At 32.5% G+C, this 18,867-nt stretch overlaps 1 protein-coding gene across 3 annotated transcripts; it reads right to left on the bottom strand.

The window, feature by feature from the left end:
* Nucleotides 1–9,292: 9,292 nt before the first annotated feature.
* Nucleotides 9,293–18,247, bottom strand: LOC139891292 (phospholipid-transporting ATPase 2). 3 transcript variants are annotated; one of them, XM_071874247.1, is made up of 25 exons: nt 18,078–18,247; nt 17,483–17,696; nt 17,235–17,351; nt 16,924–17,016; nt 16,518–16,692; nt 16,228–16,394; nt 15,843–15,947; nt 15,469–15,566; nt 15,236–15,378; nt 15,003–15,099; nt 14,553–14,662; nt 14,310–14,474; nt 14,042–14,196; nt 13,834–13,914; nt 13,620–13,740; nt 12,780–12,886; nt 12,332–12,463; nt 11,998–12,151; nt 11,623–11,740; nt 11,096–11,269; nt 10,954–11,005; nt 10,719–10,846; nt 10,293–10,443; nt 10,005–10,200; nt 9,293–9,391 (listed from the first exon to the last, which is right to left on the bottom strand). In XM_071874247.1, the coding sequence occupies exons 1-25, from the start codon at nt 18,209–18,211 to the stop codon at nt 9,360–9,362; spliced, it is 3,219 nt and encodes a 1,072-aa protein (XP_071730348.1). In that variant the 5' UTR covers nt 18,212–18,247; the 3' UTR covers nt 9,293–9,359. The 3 variants fall into 3 exon arrangements, with proteins under 3 accessions (XP_071730348.1, XP_071730347.1, XP_071730349.1); XM_071874246.1 differs by lacking the exon at nt 9,293–9,391 and having other exon boundaries at nt 9,606–10,200; XM_071874248.1 differs by lacking the exons at nt 9,293–9,391; nt 16,924–17,016; nt 17,235–17,351; nt 17,483–17,696; nt 18,078–18,247 and having other exon boundaries at nt 9,606–10,200; nt 16,518–16,547; nt 16,652–16,677.
* Nucleotides 18,248–18,867: the final 620 nt, after the last annotated feature.

The raw sequence follows: 18,867 nt of genomic DNA on the forward strand, positions 1-18,867 counted from the left end.
GGTGACCATAGTGACAGTTTAATGATGATGAAAATAAGCAAGTTGCATCTATCGTGTTCTTATTACTGAATTACATCGATGAGGTGGGCCGTTTTGTGATTTGATTCTATTTAAAGTTCGATAAAAAAAACCCTACAAACCAACATAAACCACTGTGACTATTTTTTTCCCGTTCTTCTTTTCTTGCGTTTGTTCCACCGTACCACCAACCCAACAATTTATGTGTTGGACTTAATTCAAATTTGGCCAATCTGTTTGTATCGGGCTTCTAATGGGCTCTTGAAACAACTTGGGCCACGAGTTACAAACTTATCAATTTTTGTTTCTTATTTCGACGACAACACACACATACAATATCTAAGTAACGATGACGATTAGGATAATGACATGATGACCATCGAGATGATGATATATGATTATGGTATGTGATATATGATATTTGTCAATGAGGAAGATAAGTGGGTTTTGTTTCAAGAAGATAAATGAAAACAGAAATATTCGAGTTAACCTTTTTAGTATACGAATTATTTCAGAAATTAAGAAATGGAGCAATGGTTCAGTGTGTTAGGGTTAAGCAACATGTCGTAGGTTCGAGCTCGGGTTGTTGCATTTTTTTTAAAAAAAAAGAGAAAGGGGAATCAGAATTATTTAGGGTTAAATAAAATTTATGTGCGATTTATGCAAGGAAAATGAGTTAGCTCAGATGGTTGAGGAGGTTTGCATGGAACGAGAGGTCTCGGGTTCGAACCCGGGCATAAGCATTTATTTTGGAACTTTTTCTTCTTGAGAGGTAGTTATTATTACTATAATTATTATTACTACTATTATTATTGCTATTATTATTATAATGATGTTTACCTATATCATGATTTTTATTACCATTAATACTATTATTATTATTATCATCTTTTATTACTGTTATTATTTTTTTTTTATTATTATCAGTATTAGAAAAATTATCATTTTTATCAAGATTATTATTATTATTATTATTTTGACATTAATGTTATTATTTTTATATTATCAATATTATTATCATAATAACTATTATTATTATTATTGTAAAAATAAAACAAGTTTTATTTATTATTATCAATAATATTTTATCAAATAACTATTAGTTATATAAAATCATATCTATTACATATAACATAACTATATTAATACTTTTATAATAAATATTAATAAATATAATTAATTAGGTTATTAGTGAAACACCTAATTAAAATAAAAATTAAATCACTAATAATATATAAATTTGTTCGACTACCATTATATGTGTTAATATATATATAAATGATATATGTCCGTGAATCTGAGGCCAACCCTGCATTGTTCAATATAGTCATATGTATTTTTACTACAAAATACATTAGGTGAGTTTCATTACTCCCTTTTTAAATGCTTTTGCAATATATATTTTTGGAACTGAGAATACATGCGCTTTTATAAATGTTTTACGAAATAGACACAAGTAATCAAAACTACATTATATGGTTGAATGATCGAAGCCGAATATGCCCCTTTTTACTTGGTAACCTAAGAATTAGTAAACCAGTCTACTAATTGACGCGAATCCTAAAGATATATCTATTGGGCCTAACGAACCCCATCCGTTGGAGCGGATGCTTTAGTACTTCGATGTTGTTTTATCATGTCCGATGGATGTCCCGGAATGATAGGGGATATTCTTATATGCATCTTGTTAATGTCGGTTACCAGGTGTTCAATCCATATGAATGATTATTTTTGTCTCTATGCATGGGACGTATATTTATGAGAACTGGAAATGAAATTCTTGTAGTCTATTAAAATGATGAAAATGATCGATTATGATAAACTAATGAACTCACCAACCTTTTGGTTGACACTTTAAAGCATGTTTATTCTCAGGTACGAAAGAAATCTTCCGCTGTGCATTTGCTCATTTTAGAGATATTACTTGGAGTCATTCATGACATATTTCAAAAGACGTTGCATTCGAGTCGTCGAGTTCATCAAGATTATTACTAAGTCAATTATAGTTGGATATAGTATGAAATGGTATGCATGCCGTCGACATTCGATGTAAATGAAAGGTTGTTTTTTAAAAACGAATGCAATGTTTGTAAAACGTATCATATAGAGGTCAAGTACCTTGCGATCTAACCAACTATTGTGAATCGTTTATATTGTATATGAACGGGGCATTTCATTGTAGATGTATAATCCTTTTGATCAATAATAAACTCTACATAATTTAATACGCCTTAAGGATTCATATTGTGAATTAAACCATAGTCCATGGTTGACTTTTACAAGTATTAAAATACTTAAGTCCCATCACAATACCACTAGATAATGTTTAATCTTTCTACAACCATGCTAAATAAGTCACTTGATGTAGTCACATACACCATACCACCAATTTCCATAGCATACTGGTATTTAGAAACAATTAAACAACATCGCATCCTTGTTCCATATCAAATATATATGTTTTACTAACTTGTATCATTTGATAAATCATCAAATGATTAAAGGACATACTTCACCAATGAATAAATACTTCATGAACATTCATTTGGTAACAGAAACAGTCACTTTACAATTGTTATCAATCAAGCCATTTGAAATGTCCCGTTCTTATTGATTAAAAACGTTCCATATTAATTGATTTCGTTGCAAGGTTTTGACCTCTATATGAGACGTTTTTCAAAGACTGCATTCATTTTAAAACAAACCATAACCTTTATTTCATAAATAAAGGTTTAAAAAGCTTTACGTAGATTATCAAATAATGATAATCTAAAATATCCTGTTTACACACGACCATTACATAATGGTTTACAATACAAATATGTTACATCGAAATCAGTTTCTTGAATGCAGTTTTTACACAATATCATACAAACATGAACTCCAAATCTTGTCCTTATTTTAGTATGCAACAGCGGAAGCTCTTAGTATTCACCTGAGAATAAACATGCTTTAAACGTCAACAAAAATGTTGGTGAGTTATAGGTTTAACCTATATATATCAATCGTAACAATAGACCACAAGATTTCATATTTCAATACACATCCCATACATAGAGATAAAAATCATTCATATGGTGAACACCTGGTAACCGACATTAACAAGATGCATATTTAAGAATATCCCCATCGTTCCGGGACACCCTTCGGATATGATATAAATTTCGAAGTACTAAAGCATCCGGTACTTTGGATGGGGTTTGTTAGGCCCAATAGATCTATCTTTAGGATTCGCGTCAATTAGGGTGTCTGTTCCCTAATTCTTAGATTACCAGACTTAATAAAAAGGGTCATATTCGATTTCGATAATTCAACCATAGAATGTAGTTTCACGTACTTGTGTCTATTTTGTAAATCATTTATAAAACCTGCATGTATTCTCATCCCAAAAATATTAGATTTTAAAAGTGGGACTATAACTCACTTTCACAGATTTTTACTTCGTCGGGAAGTAAGACTTGGCCACTGGTTGATTCACGAACCTATAACAATATATACATATATATCAAAGTATGTTCAAAATATATTTACAATACTTTTAATACATTTTGATGTTTTAAGTTTATTAAGTCAGCTGTCCTCGTTAGTAACCTACAACTAGTTGTCCACAGTTAGATGTACAGAAATAAATCGATAAATATTATCTTGAATCAATCCACGACCCAGTGTATACGTATCTCAGTATTGATCACAACTCAAACTATATATATTTTGGAATCAACCTCAACCCTGTATAGCTAACTCCAGCATTCACATATAGAGTGTCTATGGTTGTTCCGAAATATATATAGATGTGTCGACATGATAGGTCGAAACATTGTATACGTGTCTATGGTATCTCAATATTATATAATATACAATACAAGTTGATTAAGTTATGGTTGAAATAGATTTGTTACCAATTTTCACGTAGCTAAAATGAGAAAAATTATCCAATCTTGTTTTACCCATAACTTCTTCATTTTAAATCCGTTTTGAGTGAATCAAATTGCTATGGTTTCATATTGAACTCTATTTTATGAATCTAAATAGAAAAAGTATAGGTTTATAGTCGAAAAAATAAGTTACAAGTCATTTTTGTAAAGGTAGTCATTTCAGTCGAAAGAACGACGTCTAGATGACCATTTTAGAAAACATACTTCCACTTTGAGTTTAACCATAATTTTTGGATATAGTTTCATGTTCATAATAAAAATCATTTTCTCAGAATAACAACTTTTAAATCAAAGTTTATCATAGTTTTTAATTAACTAACCCAAAACAGCCCGCGGTGTTACTACGACGGCGTAAATCCAGTTTTACGGTGTTTTTCGTGTTTCCAGGTTTTAAATCATTAAGTTAGCATATCATATAGATATAGAACATGTTTTTAGTTGATTTTAAAAGTCAAGTTAGAAGGATTAACTTTTATTTGCGAACAAGTTTAGAATTAACTAAACTATGTTCTAGTGATTACAAGTTTAAACCTTCGAATAAGATAGCTTTATATGTATGAATCGAATGATGTTATGAACATCATTACTACCTCAAGTTCCTTGGATAAACCTACTGGAAATGATAAAAATAGATCTAGCTTCAAAGGATCCTTGGATGGCTTGAAAGTTTTTGAAGCAGAATCATGACACGAAAACAATTTCAAGTAAGATTTCCACTCGAAATAAGATTGTTATAGTTATAGAAATTGAATTAAAGTTTGAATATGATTATTACCTTGTATTAGAAAGATAACCTACTGTAAGTAACAAAGGTTTCTTGATCTTGGATGATTACTTGGAATGGATTTAGAAAACTTGGAAGTAAACTTGCAATCTTGGAAGTATTCTTGATTTTATGAAACTAGAACTTTTGGAATTTATGAAGAACACTTAGAACTTGAAGATAGAACTTGAGAGAGATCAATTAGATGAAGAAAATTGAAGAATGAAAGTGTTTGTAGGTGTTTTTGGTCGTTGGTGTATGGATTAGATATAAAGGATATGTAATTTTGTTTTCATGTAAATAAGTCATGAATGATTACTCATATTTTTGTAATTTTATGAGATATTTCATGCTAGTTGCCAAATGATGGTTTCCACATGTGTTAGGTGACTCACATGGGCTGCTAAGAGCTGATCATTGGAGTGTATATACCAATAGTACATACATCTAAAAGCTGTGTATTGTACGAGTACGAATACAGGTGCATACGAGTAGAATTGTTGATGAAACTGAACGAGGATGTAATTGTAAACATTTTTGTTAAGTAGAAGTATTTTGATAAGTGTCTTGAAGTCTTTCAAAAGTGTATGAATACATATTAAAACACTACATGTATATACATTTTAACTGAGTCGTTAAGTCATCGTTAGTCGTTACATGTAAGTGTTGTTTTGAAACCTTTAGGTTAACGATCTTGTTAAGTGTTGTTAACCCAATGTTTATAATATCAAATGAGATTTTAAATTATTATATTATCATGATATTATGATGTATAAATATCTCTTAATATGATATATATACATTAAATGTCGTTACAACGATAATCGTTACATATATGTCTCGTTTCAAAATCATTAAGTTAGTAGTCTTGTTTTTACATATGTAGTTCATTGTTAATATACTTAATGATATGTTTACTTATCATAATATCATGTTAACTATATATATATCCTTATATATGTCATCATATAGTTTTTACAAGTTTTAACGTTCGTGAATCACCGGTCAACTTGGGTGGTCAATTGTCTATATGAAACCTATTTCAATTAATCAAGTCTTAACAAGTTTGATTGCTTAACATGTTGGAAACACTTAATCATGTAAATAACAATTTCATTTAATATATATATAAACATGGAAAAGTTCGGGTCACTACACCATTGTCATACCAACAATCATAATATCAACAATCATAGGGGGTTTCCATGTCAATGTCCAAAGAATATATAAACAATTTCTTTTATTGACATCACATACATGTATAATATTATCCAATCAATTCTTTTCGAAAAATAGATTATGCATGATTCCACTAACTATTAATCATACATGGAAAATAAATTACTCTGTATTATGGGTTGTTTATATTATGATAATTATCAACCGGCACTTACATGAAAGTCAATGTTACCTATACGTTTAAATTAACCCATACAACTTATGTAGTTACACACAGTCGCATGTACAGACGTATATAAGCGTTTCCAATCGTTGTGACTTTAAACTAATAACCACCCATTTTGTCACTAACCGTTTGACTTTTCATTGTAACAAACTCAATTGAATATTTCCCATCAATTAGCATATGTCTCAATTTAATCCCAACATATTTATAATGATCGGACTACTTCAAGAGGATCAAAACTTTTGGCAAATTAAAACTATGTAATCATTTGACCTCTAAACCAACCATTATAACCATGCATCTGTTACTATTCATTAATTGGTGATAGTGTGTAATTAATTTATTCATATATTTTACTTGTAATTTATCCATGAATCAGTAAGTATTCATTAAATTACATCCACATGAATTAATCCATCCACTTCTATTATCTCTACACGTTGTACCACGTGTATTTAATTTGCAGTGATAGACTAATATACATGCCATAATCACAATCATGATTATAATTATTAATTCGTAGATTATGTCAAACGGCCTCGCACATACATACATTTATACATGTATGTATTTTATAGTTGTTTCATAATCATGATCATTATCAGTAAAATATATGAATCCGTTTTATGATCATCCAATTATATATTTATATAATTCAAAATATCATAACATTTATGTGATCATGAAACAGTAATTTATACTTACTACTATCATGCATCATCAAAGAAATGAATAGAAAATGTGTACTTGTCATGAAGATAGAACCAAAGTGTAGAGAATCACCGGAATCTTCGGTCCATCAATTTGATGATCATATCCCTTATGCACATCCAAATTTGAATCCCATAAGACCATAAAAATTCTGCCATGAACACAAATTCATTCCTTCAAACTTTACACCAATTTGAAAGTCTTTTCCTTCACCAATTCACCCCGGTCTTGATTCCTAAAAAATACTCTATTAAATTGTTGGGAAAATATTGGATTAGTGGGTAAAGAATCAACAACCGGATTGATACTAGAATCGCGTGAACACTTTCTTAATAGAGTATTTCGACCCACTTGGCCACGGGTTACACGAAATCACTATTAGGATAAGACTAGTATGAACAATCGTCTTGACCAAAAGATAATTGTTCTTAGCAATTCTAGAAAGTATAATCTGTAAGTTTTGTGTTGAAAGTGTGTTAGACATGTTCAAAATCTGGAACATTGTGTCAAAATGTCTAACCATTCATATGGAAATGAATCCATATATTTATAATGGGTCAAAAGGTGTCTTTGAAGAGTCACATCTTTTCATATGAACCCACATAATGCTTGAAATGTCACACCCATGTATTTGTGCTTAAACAATTCTAAATACATGAAAAAACCGTTCATAAATGTCCTGGAACAACCCCATAACGTTTGAGGTTCAAATGTGCCATTTGGGTTGAAAAAACACATTTTCAGCGAGTTCAGTGTTAAGCCGCGCCGCGGGTCCAGGAGGTGCGCCGCGGGCTAACACTTCCAAAAATGCCAAAACTCTCGAACTCAAAATCACCCTTTAAGCCGCGCCGCGGCTTAAAGCTACTGCACACCAAAATCAAGTTTAAGCTTATTTTCAAGTGTGTTTAGCCTTTCAAGTCGCGTTTTGCATTCTTTCAAGTTGCGTTTCGCATTCATTAAGTTCCAAATATTATTTCCAAGCTCACTAACATATCCTCAAACCATTTTACACTTTACGAACGTGTACTCCACACTCCCCAAATTCGTGTAGCGTTTCAATGGTTCGAGCACTTTCAACTTAGTAATCCAACCAACTAAAGTAACGTTGGATCATGCTAAAATCACCAACAGAATATACTCCGTATGTCATTAATTAGGAATAAGAACTGACGTGAGACGTTAAACTCTTAACCGTTGAGTAGTTTAGTCTCTTTCTCACATCAGCTTACTAAGCCCAAATTGTATATGTCAAATAAAAGTCAAATATACATTAAAGAAAAGAAAATTCGTCAAAATCCCCTCATTCCCTAAAGCGTTTTACAATATGTCCTTAAAAATTATAATTACAAAAATGCCACTTATCAACACACCACGCATAGTGTGTGCAAGTCCGTGTGTGATGCATGTATCCAAGAAAATCACAGAGACATCATATTTTCATCTCAACACGCACTAAATATGCGCGCAGTACGTGGTGTGAGTTGCATCCCAACTTTGAGTGTTGGTATTTTCTGACTCGTAGCATCGATTTAGGCCCATTTTTTTAATCGTGTATTTTTTTCGAGATCTATCCGTTGACATACAGCCGTAGGCGGTTTGTTTCAAAACATTTTTGAAATTCGGCCTCGAAAATCTTCAATTTTTTCGTTGATTTGACCTTTAAACATACTTTGACCCCTGATATCTTGTCGTTTCGTGTACTGTTAGTGTACATTGGTGATGAATTTATCGAATCACAAATTAGAATGTTTTATAGCAAGTTATCAGTCGTCAAAGATGGTTCCTAAATACACGATTTCATAAAAAAATGGTGCCTAAATAGGAGTTATGAGTCAAGATACGAACATTCAAAAGTTTAGTTATGGTGCACCCACCCACCACGCATCAAGTGCATGGTGCTGACAGATTATCTCGGCAACGCGCATCACGTACGAACATGCACGCATCATGCGTGGTCCGTGATGGGTGGACATGAAGCATTTTTGCAATTACAATTTTTCGAAACCATATTTTTAAAGATTTTCCGAAATGAGGCAATTTGTGCAATTTTCCTTGAAGAAAAAGTTATTTCCATCATTTAACTTCCAAAATACATATAAGATGTTAATACTTAATAGCCTTAATTTTCAGATTCCCTGCACTTGTGTACTTGACGACTACCATCACACTCTACCCATCTTCTAATTTCTTTATAATTTCTTAGATCACATGTCCTTGGATGATTGTAAACGCCTTAAAATTTAGATTATCACCAATGATTTTGGTAACAAGTACTCCATTGGGTTTGGAAAGGGGTTTAAAGGAGAAATCTTACATTCTTACTACCAGATGAAAATGAAAATGATAGCTCTAAAGCCTTAGATCGTAAACGTGATTAGTTACATCACTAAGTTTGAAGCGGCCATCAATATAGTTGTTGCACCAACTATACATTTTCAAACTTATATATAAATTATCTACAATCTACAATGTTATATTGGTCTCGAAGCATATCACTGCCAAACATGCATGGTGCAACTTCAAACCATCAACAAACTGTCCCAGTAACCCGAACATATCCTGTGCCAATAAACCATTTTTAATCTTTAACCCAGCGACCGATTATCAATAAACCATTTAACCCACACAAAAAAGAAAAGAAAAAGAAAAAAGAGAATCCAATTCTTCTTTAAACCTCTATGACTGATCACCAACTGCAGGGTTTATAGTATATGCACCAAATTAAACTTGGACAAGCAATATAAACTAGCTAATATAGTTCTATTACGCTGTAAAAAGAGTAGACTTTCATTAAACCTTAAAGGGGCATCCTTGTTTATAGGATAAAAAATAGTCCCTGCACTATCCTTTACTCATATCATTATCATCATAAAGAAAGAAGTTAACATGATGATGACAACAGAAACAAAAGCGATGCTAATACGACAATACTAGAAGTAACCACTGCTAATGTGAAGTACAACTTTACATAATTTACGGGTTTTATGGGCGTCTACTCTGTTAAAATGTTGAAAAAATGTTCTTATTCTCGGAAGTTAATTGTCTTTATTTCTTGGATAACTCGAAGATTTGGGTTGAGACTGGAAAAAATCAAATGTAGCACCTGGACCAAAAGAGCGTCTCACAGCACTTGGTGAATCAGACAGAAGAGGCTCAAATACAGAATTCCTACCGTTTTTGGTTTGAGATATTGACAAGGGCTCGAGATCAGTGTCCAATGTTCTTGGTTGTGGTTCCATGTTTCCCAGTGACAGAATGGGCCCACCCAAACGTTCGGCTTGTTGAAGAATGTTGATTTTACTTGATCTGTATGTGTATCTGAAGTACTTAAGCGCAAGCACAGGGCCCATCCCGGCTGCTACAATCAGCTGAAGAGGTATAAAAACTTCCGTTAAAATCACATTTGCAAAAAATAAATATAATAAAAAAAAAAGGTTAAAAGTAGGAAAGGATTACTTACAAATATGGTATTCCAGTATGCTGGCTGCCTACAAAGGCGATACATGATGGTGTACATCCCCGATCGAGGCAAAGCACTCACAATCCAATTGATAATATAAAAAACTACTAGATTTCCCCATATGGCAGCGTGTTGCAATACCGTAAAGGAGCTGCACACATTATATATTTTCGATACATTAACTAAAGCGATAAAAACATGAAAAGATAGTCCAGCTTCTTCTTTATTATGATACTAATGGAAAAATAAGGTAGCTCAAATAAATATTAATGATAACACATTAACATATAAGAGCCATCTTCAACTTGTTTATTTTAGAGGACGGATGACAGTAATTACAAAACACTCTAAACATAATGTTACTAAAATAACAAACGAGCAACAAGAACAACAACATTGAAGAACGTTAGATGATTGCATACTTACTTGGTTTCTATTGTGACTACAAAAGCTTGCAACCAAACACACCCGGAGAGTGCCACCATTGAGACCTCCTCCATCTCACTTTTCTCATTAGCATACGAATGTATAGTTATTACGAACACCACAATTGCCTGACAACATAATAATCCCCCGTAACAAGCAGAAAATCTCCATATTTAATCAATAACTAGATGTTCACAAGTATGGGGAAGCAGAAAATTAACAAAATACGACTTACATGAAAAAGAGCACGTCCAAACCATCCAGCAAATGTGGTAGGATTCAAAAGCCTGTTACAAAATAACATCAACACCGTGTAAATATAGAAGCATAAAACAAGTTACTGTAAATCATCGATTATAGCTCATAAGATTTCTAACCTTCCTGCTTGGCAATAAAATAAAATCTGCGGGTGCTGCATGACGGTTTTCTCACTTAGGTCTTTATCAAGAACACTAACTAACACAGGAACACTTGTGTAGAATACATTGTATGCCATGAGGCTGACCGAGTTAAAAAGACTCGTACCCGAAACGCCAGAAACAAAAGAGAAGCTGAAAAGAAAAAACAACGTTCAACAAAGTAAATATATATTCAACAGGTTATAACAGTTGGTTTGTCGCAATGGTCATAAGGATTAGTAGTTAATGCGAGTCTGGTCACTTTAAGCAAACGCATTCTGTCCAACCATAAATTTTATAACAAATAATTATTTTATATATGATACAAAATTTCAGAGACGGTTGATTAGTTGACCCACATGTTCCCATTTTAATTAAGTCTTTTTATTTTGCCTATCTGACCTGTTAGAGAGACAACATAACCCAACCGGACCCCATTAGAAGTAAATGATGAGCAATGGCCACTTTTAAAACAAAATACACACAAGTTGTCTAAAGAAACTCACAATATCTGGATGAAACACAGCAGTAAAGATTTATAGAATGAATATTGTGAAAGAAACGCCGTGCGATTGTATGAATATCGTCCATGTACAAGGATTAATCTTTTAAGGAACCTGAACTCTGCAAAATTAACAGCATAATGCATGTCAACCATTGTACATTAATATCTTATCATCAAAATATCTAACTAATTCAATACTCCATAAAACTATGCAACATGATACATTCCAAAACCACTGAAAACTTCATACAATCATATCAGGGATGATTCTTTGAAAGAGGAATAAGTAATCAAAAATAATTGAACAACTTGTATTATTTCAACGAGCATCCAAATCATACATTAAGTACTTGATTAATTAAGTTTTAGATCTTACTCCCAATACTATAATCAGCGGCCCTTGCTGCCTGCAAACCTTCTCTACCACTTATGCCAACACCAATATCAGCTTGTTGGATCATTCGAACATCATTACCACCATCCCCGATTGCCAGAGTTCTATAGTCACAAGATTTAAGGAGCTCTACGAGCTGCGAAATTAGCAAAAATTATATATAATTAAGCTAAATCTGTAAATTATACCATGAAATAATCCTGTTATCATAGGTTCAGAACGTCTTTTTTGACAACTGGCAGTTTGTAACAAGTTTAGCTAAAGTTCACAATGGAATTTAAAAGTAAAGGTTAAAAAATATAATAAAAAAGGGTACCTGTGCCTTCTGTGATGGTGTAACCCGACAACATATAGCTGTTCTTGACAATATTGCTAACTCTGTGAATGATTTTCGGTAATACTTCAGTGCAATTTCAAGAGCCCATCCATCAATTACAAAAGCCACGTCCTGCAACAATGTAAGATATCCCTTATATTAAACACAAAGAAGATGGTTCATGGTGTATTCTTTTACCATATTGTATAGTCTGAAGTTCATTAGCTTTGAAACCACACAAATGCATGGGACAAGATCAATTAATGACTCAATATTGATGCATTTTCTTTTACGATCAATAAAATATTACAGAAAATGGGTTAGACTCCCTGCCGTTTGGCAAAACAAATATTGTGGTCTTGCGTTTACGATTATTCCTGTTGCCATCTTGATCCTGTGCATTAAATATATTATTAAGGCTCATTTTATAATAAATGTAAGTATTTACCTTAGGTTCTGCTTTTGTTATTCTCATTGTAAGCAACACTCTCTCAAGATTTCTGCAAACTTCATCCTCTGTTTTCCCATTAATTAATAGAAGTTGGCCTTTTGGTTCTGCATATGTAAGACCCACAAACTTAAGCATAAAAGTAAGAAATTATCAAACAAGCATTCACAATATTCCATTTTAAATCCACAACGTTCATATTTTTTAACATCCACAACATTCATAGTTGGTAGGCTTTTTATTCTTTGGTATATACATAATTCATATAGGCGTAACATGTCAGATACACACACATCAACAAACATCAATATCAATATCAATATATAGTTTATAGTTAAAGTAAAAACGCCGCTTTCCGAGAGAATAACTTTAAAAGCACTCTTTACATATAGTAAAACTTCTTGATATTCAAAACACATCTATTTCCTTAGCTTTGTATTATAAATACTTCAATAAACTAATTATTACATTAAAAGTTTCGAATTTCTTTGTGAGATTTTTTTAATGTAATTATTCATGATAATCACACAACAGAACTTGATAACACATCAACTATTCTGATTATCCGGTCATGAAATGTGATTATCAAATTCCAAAGTATTAACAAAATACAGCTTGATAATCACATGTATTTATTGACTTGTAAAGTGAGATTATTCTCACATTGAAACTCGATTGTATTTGCTTTCTAAATTAAATATTATTAGAAGTTAATCGAATAAGATGCTACGAAAATCATTTGTTAACCAAACACGTTTTTGACATTTAAACAGTATATTTTTTTAAATCATTCTCAAAGTTTCAAGACAAGTTGCTTTCTTGAATATGTAGTTAGTGTACCTGGCGAAACAAAATTGCATGACAGAGCAATCTGTATGGCGGTATTCTGCTTGTCTCCAGTCAGCATCCAAAAATTTATTCCAGCTTTTCTGAGCGTTTCAATAGTTTCTGGAACACCATCCTGAACATTTACAATAACAAAGATAAAGATTTCATTTTTTTGCAATTACAAAATCTTATAATTTATTTTTTTGCACAATAAATATAGAATTACCTGTAAACGGTCCTCGATTGCAACAACACCAAGTATTTCAAGGTCTTGTTCTAATCTTTGGCAAACCTCCGCAACTCTCCACTACAAGAACAGATTGTAATATTTTTTTTATTTATTATTTTTTTAAGAAAGACAATAGAATACATTGTATTAATTACATGTATACACACAGTCACACAGACAGGGTAAGTCCATGTGTTCTATGTACCTCACGGTCAACCAATGTGCTATTAGCCTCTCTAAACATCAATGCCCAATCTTGATACTCGATTTCATTTAACTCACGCCAGGCCAAGCAAAAAGTGCGTAGACCCATTTGGGCATATTGATCTACAGCTTCAGAAAATGTCTTTGTTTGATGTCCTACCACATTTTACAAGGTTACAGTAGTCAAATTACAAAAGCTATGACCAATAACAAAACTTCTGCAAATCAAAGAAATACATAAGGTTTCATTAATTGTTTAACAGTGATACCAGCACGGGCACATGGAAGAATAGCTTCATCTGCTCCTTTGGATAAAAGTATGATCTTTCTGCTACCACAATCTCGTACAACAACCGACATTCGTTTCCTATCAGAGGTGAACTCCAGATAGTCTAAAACTTCATACTGAATTATAGAACCATTAAAGTTGATATCTGCAGTTCAACCAACAAGTATTTTATAATTCAACTTTATCATTTAGGTAGAATATAGTGTTAAATAAGGGTTTATACCAAGAATATTAGAGCTCTTGTTAACATAAGCCATATTCATGGAAGCAGCTGCACGCACTAAAGCTTCTTCATCCTGAGACTGCGCCTTATATGAGACTGTGCCACTTGGGCTGCAGTTTAAAAGATGATTAGTTGCATGAACATGTAGATCATATAGACAAGATGATCCAAAACAAATTAGGATACTGATAAATAAATGTTGACATGGTTGATTGACATGCAAACACATTTTAGTCGTCTTCAAAACAAGATTATGAACAACTAATGTGTTCGTTATGACTAAAGAATGCTCGATACACTACTAATCTAAATCTTTGAAAAAATGAATTTAGAGGTTGTATGCATTAAAATTTAAAAATAGACAATGAGCAACTTTTGACATAATAAAAAAGATCAACCCATATTGACCCATTCTCCTTTAAGATGATACACAACCCAAGTCTGCAATACCTTTTGATAGGAATAACAGTGTTGCATATTGCCATAACTGTAAGAAATCTAATAGCATCCGGAGAACCAGTATTGATGGCATTGAGTAGCTCCACATCTGTAACAAGTAAAACATTATAAGACACTCCAATAAAATAGAAAGCGTAAAGTAGTCCTAAAGAATGGTGAGTATTATTAAAACAAAACCATACATAAATCGACATAGACTAGTTAATTTAAGGAAAGAGTCCAACCTTTTACAGCATCTCCGTTATCGTTACCAAAAAATGTTCCCGCTATGCAACATCTCTTAAAAATCATCTTGTTTTCTGTAAGTGTCCCTGTTTTATCGGTTAGTATGTACTCAACTTGCCCTAGGTCTTCACTTATTGCTGTGCTGCCATATAAAAGATGCAAAAAGCAATAAATTGAATCATGCAACATAGAGTTTGTAGTTACAGCAGAATGTAAACTGCACTTTTCTTACTTTGTTGCATTTGCTGACGTGCCTGTTTCTAAGTCGACCATCTGTTTATCCCAGTCAATGAACTTTGCATACAAGCTTTTAACAAGGTCTAATGACACCTGTCAAAGAGAAAAGAAATGAATATTCTATATCATTAGTCCAGTTCCATCAAGTTTTATATGCAATGAAAGAATATAAAGACAAAATACTGCAGGCCAAGCTCATAATACAACTAGCTCCTACTTGCTTAAAAACCCAGCATCTTTCACGTTTTTTCTACTTCAGCATCTTTCAAAATTTTTTCTACATCAGAGGGCTTTAATTTTAACAAAGTGCGCAATTGAGAAATAAAGATCTCAAATTAAGTTATTGACTGGTATACATAAAGCGCTTACCTTTATAGATATGGGTATCATGATGGAACAAAGAAGCTCAAATCGCAAAGGGATAATCAGTAGTTCATACCATGGACCCTCATCTGGGTATAGAACATACCAATGCTGCATAAGGAAGATGTGAATGTAAGTCCAAGTTTGACATATATGAGACAGCACAAAGGGTATTCAAGATACATAGTGCTAAAAAGAATATCAATATCAAATCTAGTTTAAATCATATGATGATTAAACTACCGAGTAAATCAAAATCCCATAACTCAAGTTGTGACAATTATGCAATGATTGTTCAGATACAAGATAATGAATCATGTTACATAAAATGTTTCATTCATTTTTATCATAAGTTAGCTACTTGCAACGTAATTAACATCGTGAAACAAACCTTTCTTGCTTCTGTATCCTTCCATATATTTCCAGCTATGCCTAGAACAAGCACCACTACAATCTGAAAAATAAATATAGCCCCAGTTAACTTGTCAATCATAGCATCCATAGCAGTAAGCTTTGGTTCTGCTACACCTCTACTCATACCCAGCTTCGTCTCATTTCCTAGTAATAAAACATAAATCAATTATAGTTTGAGTTAGCGTTCTTATCATTGACGCCATTATACCCCTGCAACACGATCATTTGTTTTATAGAAATTTATATAGTAAATTAAACAAAAAATACCTGTATATACAGCAACACCACAAGCCCAATCTGTATTCCGTAAATAGCATGATTGGAGGATTGTATTTTTTATGGTTAGAGGGCACACATCATTATCTAGAAACGGAGGAAATAGCCGCAGATTTGCATCAAACCTTCTAATGTCCTTATCTGGCTTTGGGCACTCAATCACACCCTGCCAAAAAAGAAGTAAACAAACCATTTTTTAGAATGGCAAACACACATCCTAGCACACTTATTATGTACACATTGACTCATTTAAGACTTAAACCAAAAAGTGTATTGGTTGACGATTTACTCCCATATCACTAGGCCAAAGACCCTTTGATAGTGATATGGATATATAAATAAATAAATAAATGAAAAAGATTGTCTCCCCAGCTTATAGAGTAAAAGTAATTCTTGCCTTGATTTTGTGCAACAAGTCAGAGTCAATACCCATGCAAGCAGGGGGTATAATCCTTGTCTTAAGATCGGTTTCACCATCAAGGGCAGACGTCTGCACATTATGTTGCACGATTAGAATCTGTGATACATATTATTAATACTCGAAAGTAACAATGGATGAAACTGTTGTGCTACATAAATCTTGGAATGTTGCCTAACCTTCGCCTTTAACTACCTTGGGTACACTAATATGCAACACATAATGATCCATACAAAGATGTACATCATCAAATAAAAAAAAAAAAAAAAAAAGTAAAGATAAAAATATACCTCTATATAACAAACACCTTGTGGTTCAGAAGTACCAAGTAAAAGGAGATCACATGGAACTTCATCATTTTCACGCAGCCACACCAGGTTACCAACGTGAATGTCTTGAGCTTGAATCTTCATTTCAAGTTCAATTATGTTAATGTAAAATATTTTTAAACAGGATAAGTCAACAATAGGAAAGAATATGGGATTATTAAACTTCATAAAACAAAATAATGAGATGACACTATAATATATTCACTTACTTGTTTCTTAGAACCCTGCCTTACAACCCATACTTGTTTCTCATTTGCTTTCTTATCAGAAACATATCTACAGTAGTCATCCCATCCCTCTTTTGTTGCCGAGACTGCAAATATAAATATGAGGGGTCCCCATGTACTAGCAGGATTTACCGGCGTTATTAGTGGCCATAGTTGAAGGCAAGCAATCAACAAAAAGTATTGGTTCATAAACCGGCTGGAAAAAAATTTGAACACATAGATTAGTCTATGATATATATAGACAATAACTGAGAATATCAATTGCAAACAAAATATAATTCCTCTAACGAATCAATCTATAAACACGGTTATCCTTTGCCAAACTCAAGGAACGAAGTTCGTTTACACACAAATACTTAATTTCCAATTCATGTTGAGCATACACTGGACCTTAATTGTATATATAAGCAGTTCATTTCACTCATCTTCATCAAATATCTTGTTCTACTAGTTTGATACTTTAGCTTTTGAAACCTAATTTACTTAATTAGAGTAGTATATTTTTATAAACTTGTGTCCATCAAATGAAACAAAATGCATAATAAAATCTTAAAGTCAACTTGGTTAACAACATTACCTGAATTGTTCCCACAAATTTTTAGGGATAAAATTCAGCAATGTATACTTCATGTTCGATATACGGTTATCACAGTAAGGCTCATGCGACGAATCGTCATCATTGATGTACACACAACGCTTCATTGTTGACATTAATGCATACAAATCATACTCGTAAACCCATATCCTGCAGTTCATCAATTAACATCAACAATTATAGCTAAACCTTATATAACGAATTTCAAATCGTCATAGCAAGTAGTGAAATTACATAACTTAAACAACTTAATAAAGTACAAACAAACATTAAAACTGCATCAGAGAAGTAAGAAATCAAGAAAAGAAAAGTTACGTTCTGTGGGGAATTTCGTCGAACAGTTGGTGTGCGTGATATGGATCCGATCAATGAAAGGGTAAATGGGGATTTGAGTACCTGATGGGGGGGACTGTAGATGATGCGATCGGAAGGGGTGTTTAGTTTATTATGCAAAAAGAGAGAATATGCTGTTATAGAGACGCCGTTGAATAGTCAGATACGCTTTCTGTAAGCGATCCCAGGTTAACACTTTAACGTTTGGGTTCTGTATTGTTTGGTGATAGGGACCGAGTTGGTAAATTGGCAAATTGCTACTACTTTGTTGAATCACAGTTTTCCACACGCATGAGGCATTCTAGGCAAATCTAGATGTGTACACAATAAAATATATAAAAAAAATTCTTCCAAAATAATAATAAGAGAATAAACGTGAATCAACATGAATAAACATAAATATAAAAAAAAAAACATGAATTAAATTAAAACTAGTTTT

The sequence above is a fragment of the Rutidosis leptorrhynchoides genome, chromosome 2 (genome assembly GCF_046630445.1).
Source record: "Rutidosis leptorrhynchoides isolate AG116_Rl617_1_P2 chromosome 2, CSIRO_AGI_Rlap_v1, whole genome shotgun sequence".
In the NCBI taxonomy this organism is placed as follows: Eukaryota; Viridiplantae; Streptophyta; class Magnoliopsida; order Asterales; family Asteraceae; genus Rutidosis; species Rutidosis leptorrhynchoides.

Excerpts from the sequence above, each read along its gene's own strand:
- LOC139891292 (XM_071874246.1), bottom strand. The coding sequence starts at position 18,211 with ATGTCAACAATGAAGCGTTGTGTGTACATCAATGATGACGATTCGTCG. Across the intron at positions 14,475-14,552 it reads CAAGAGCTCTAATATTCTTG|ATATCAACTTTAATGGTTCT; the intron begins GTATAAACCCTT and ends GTTGAACTGCAG. Across the intron at positions 14,197-14,309 it reads TCTTCCATGTGCCCGTGCTG|GACATCAAACAAAGACATTT; the intron begins GTATCACTGTTA and ends AAAATGTGGTAG.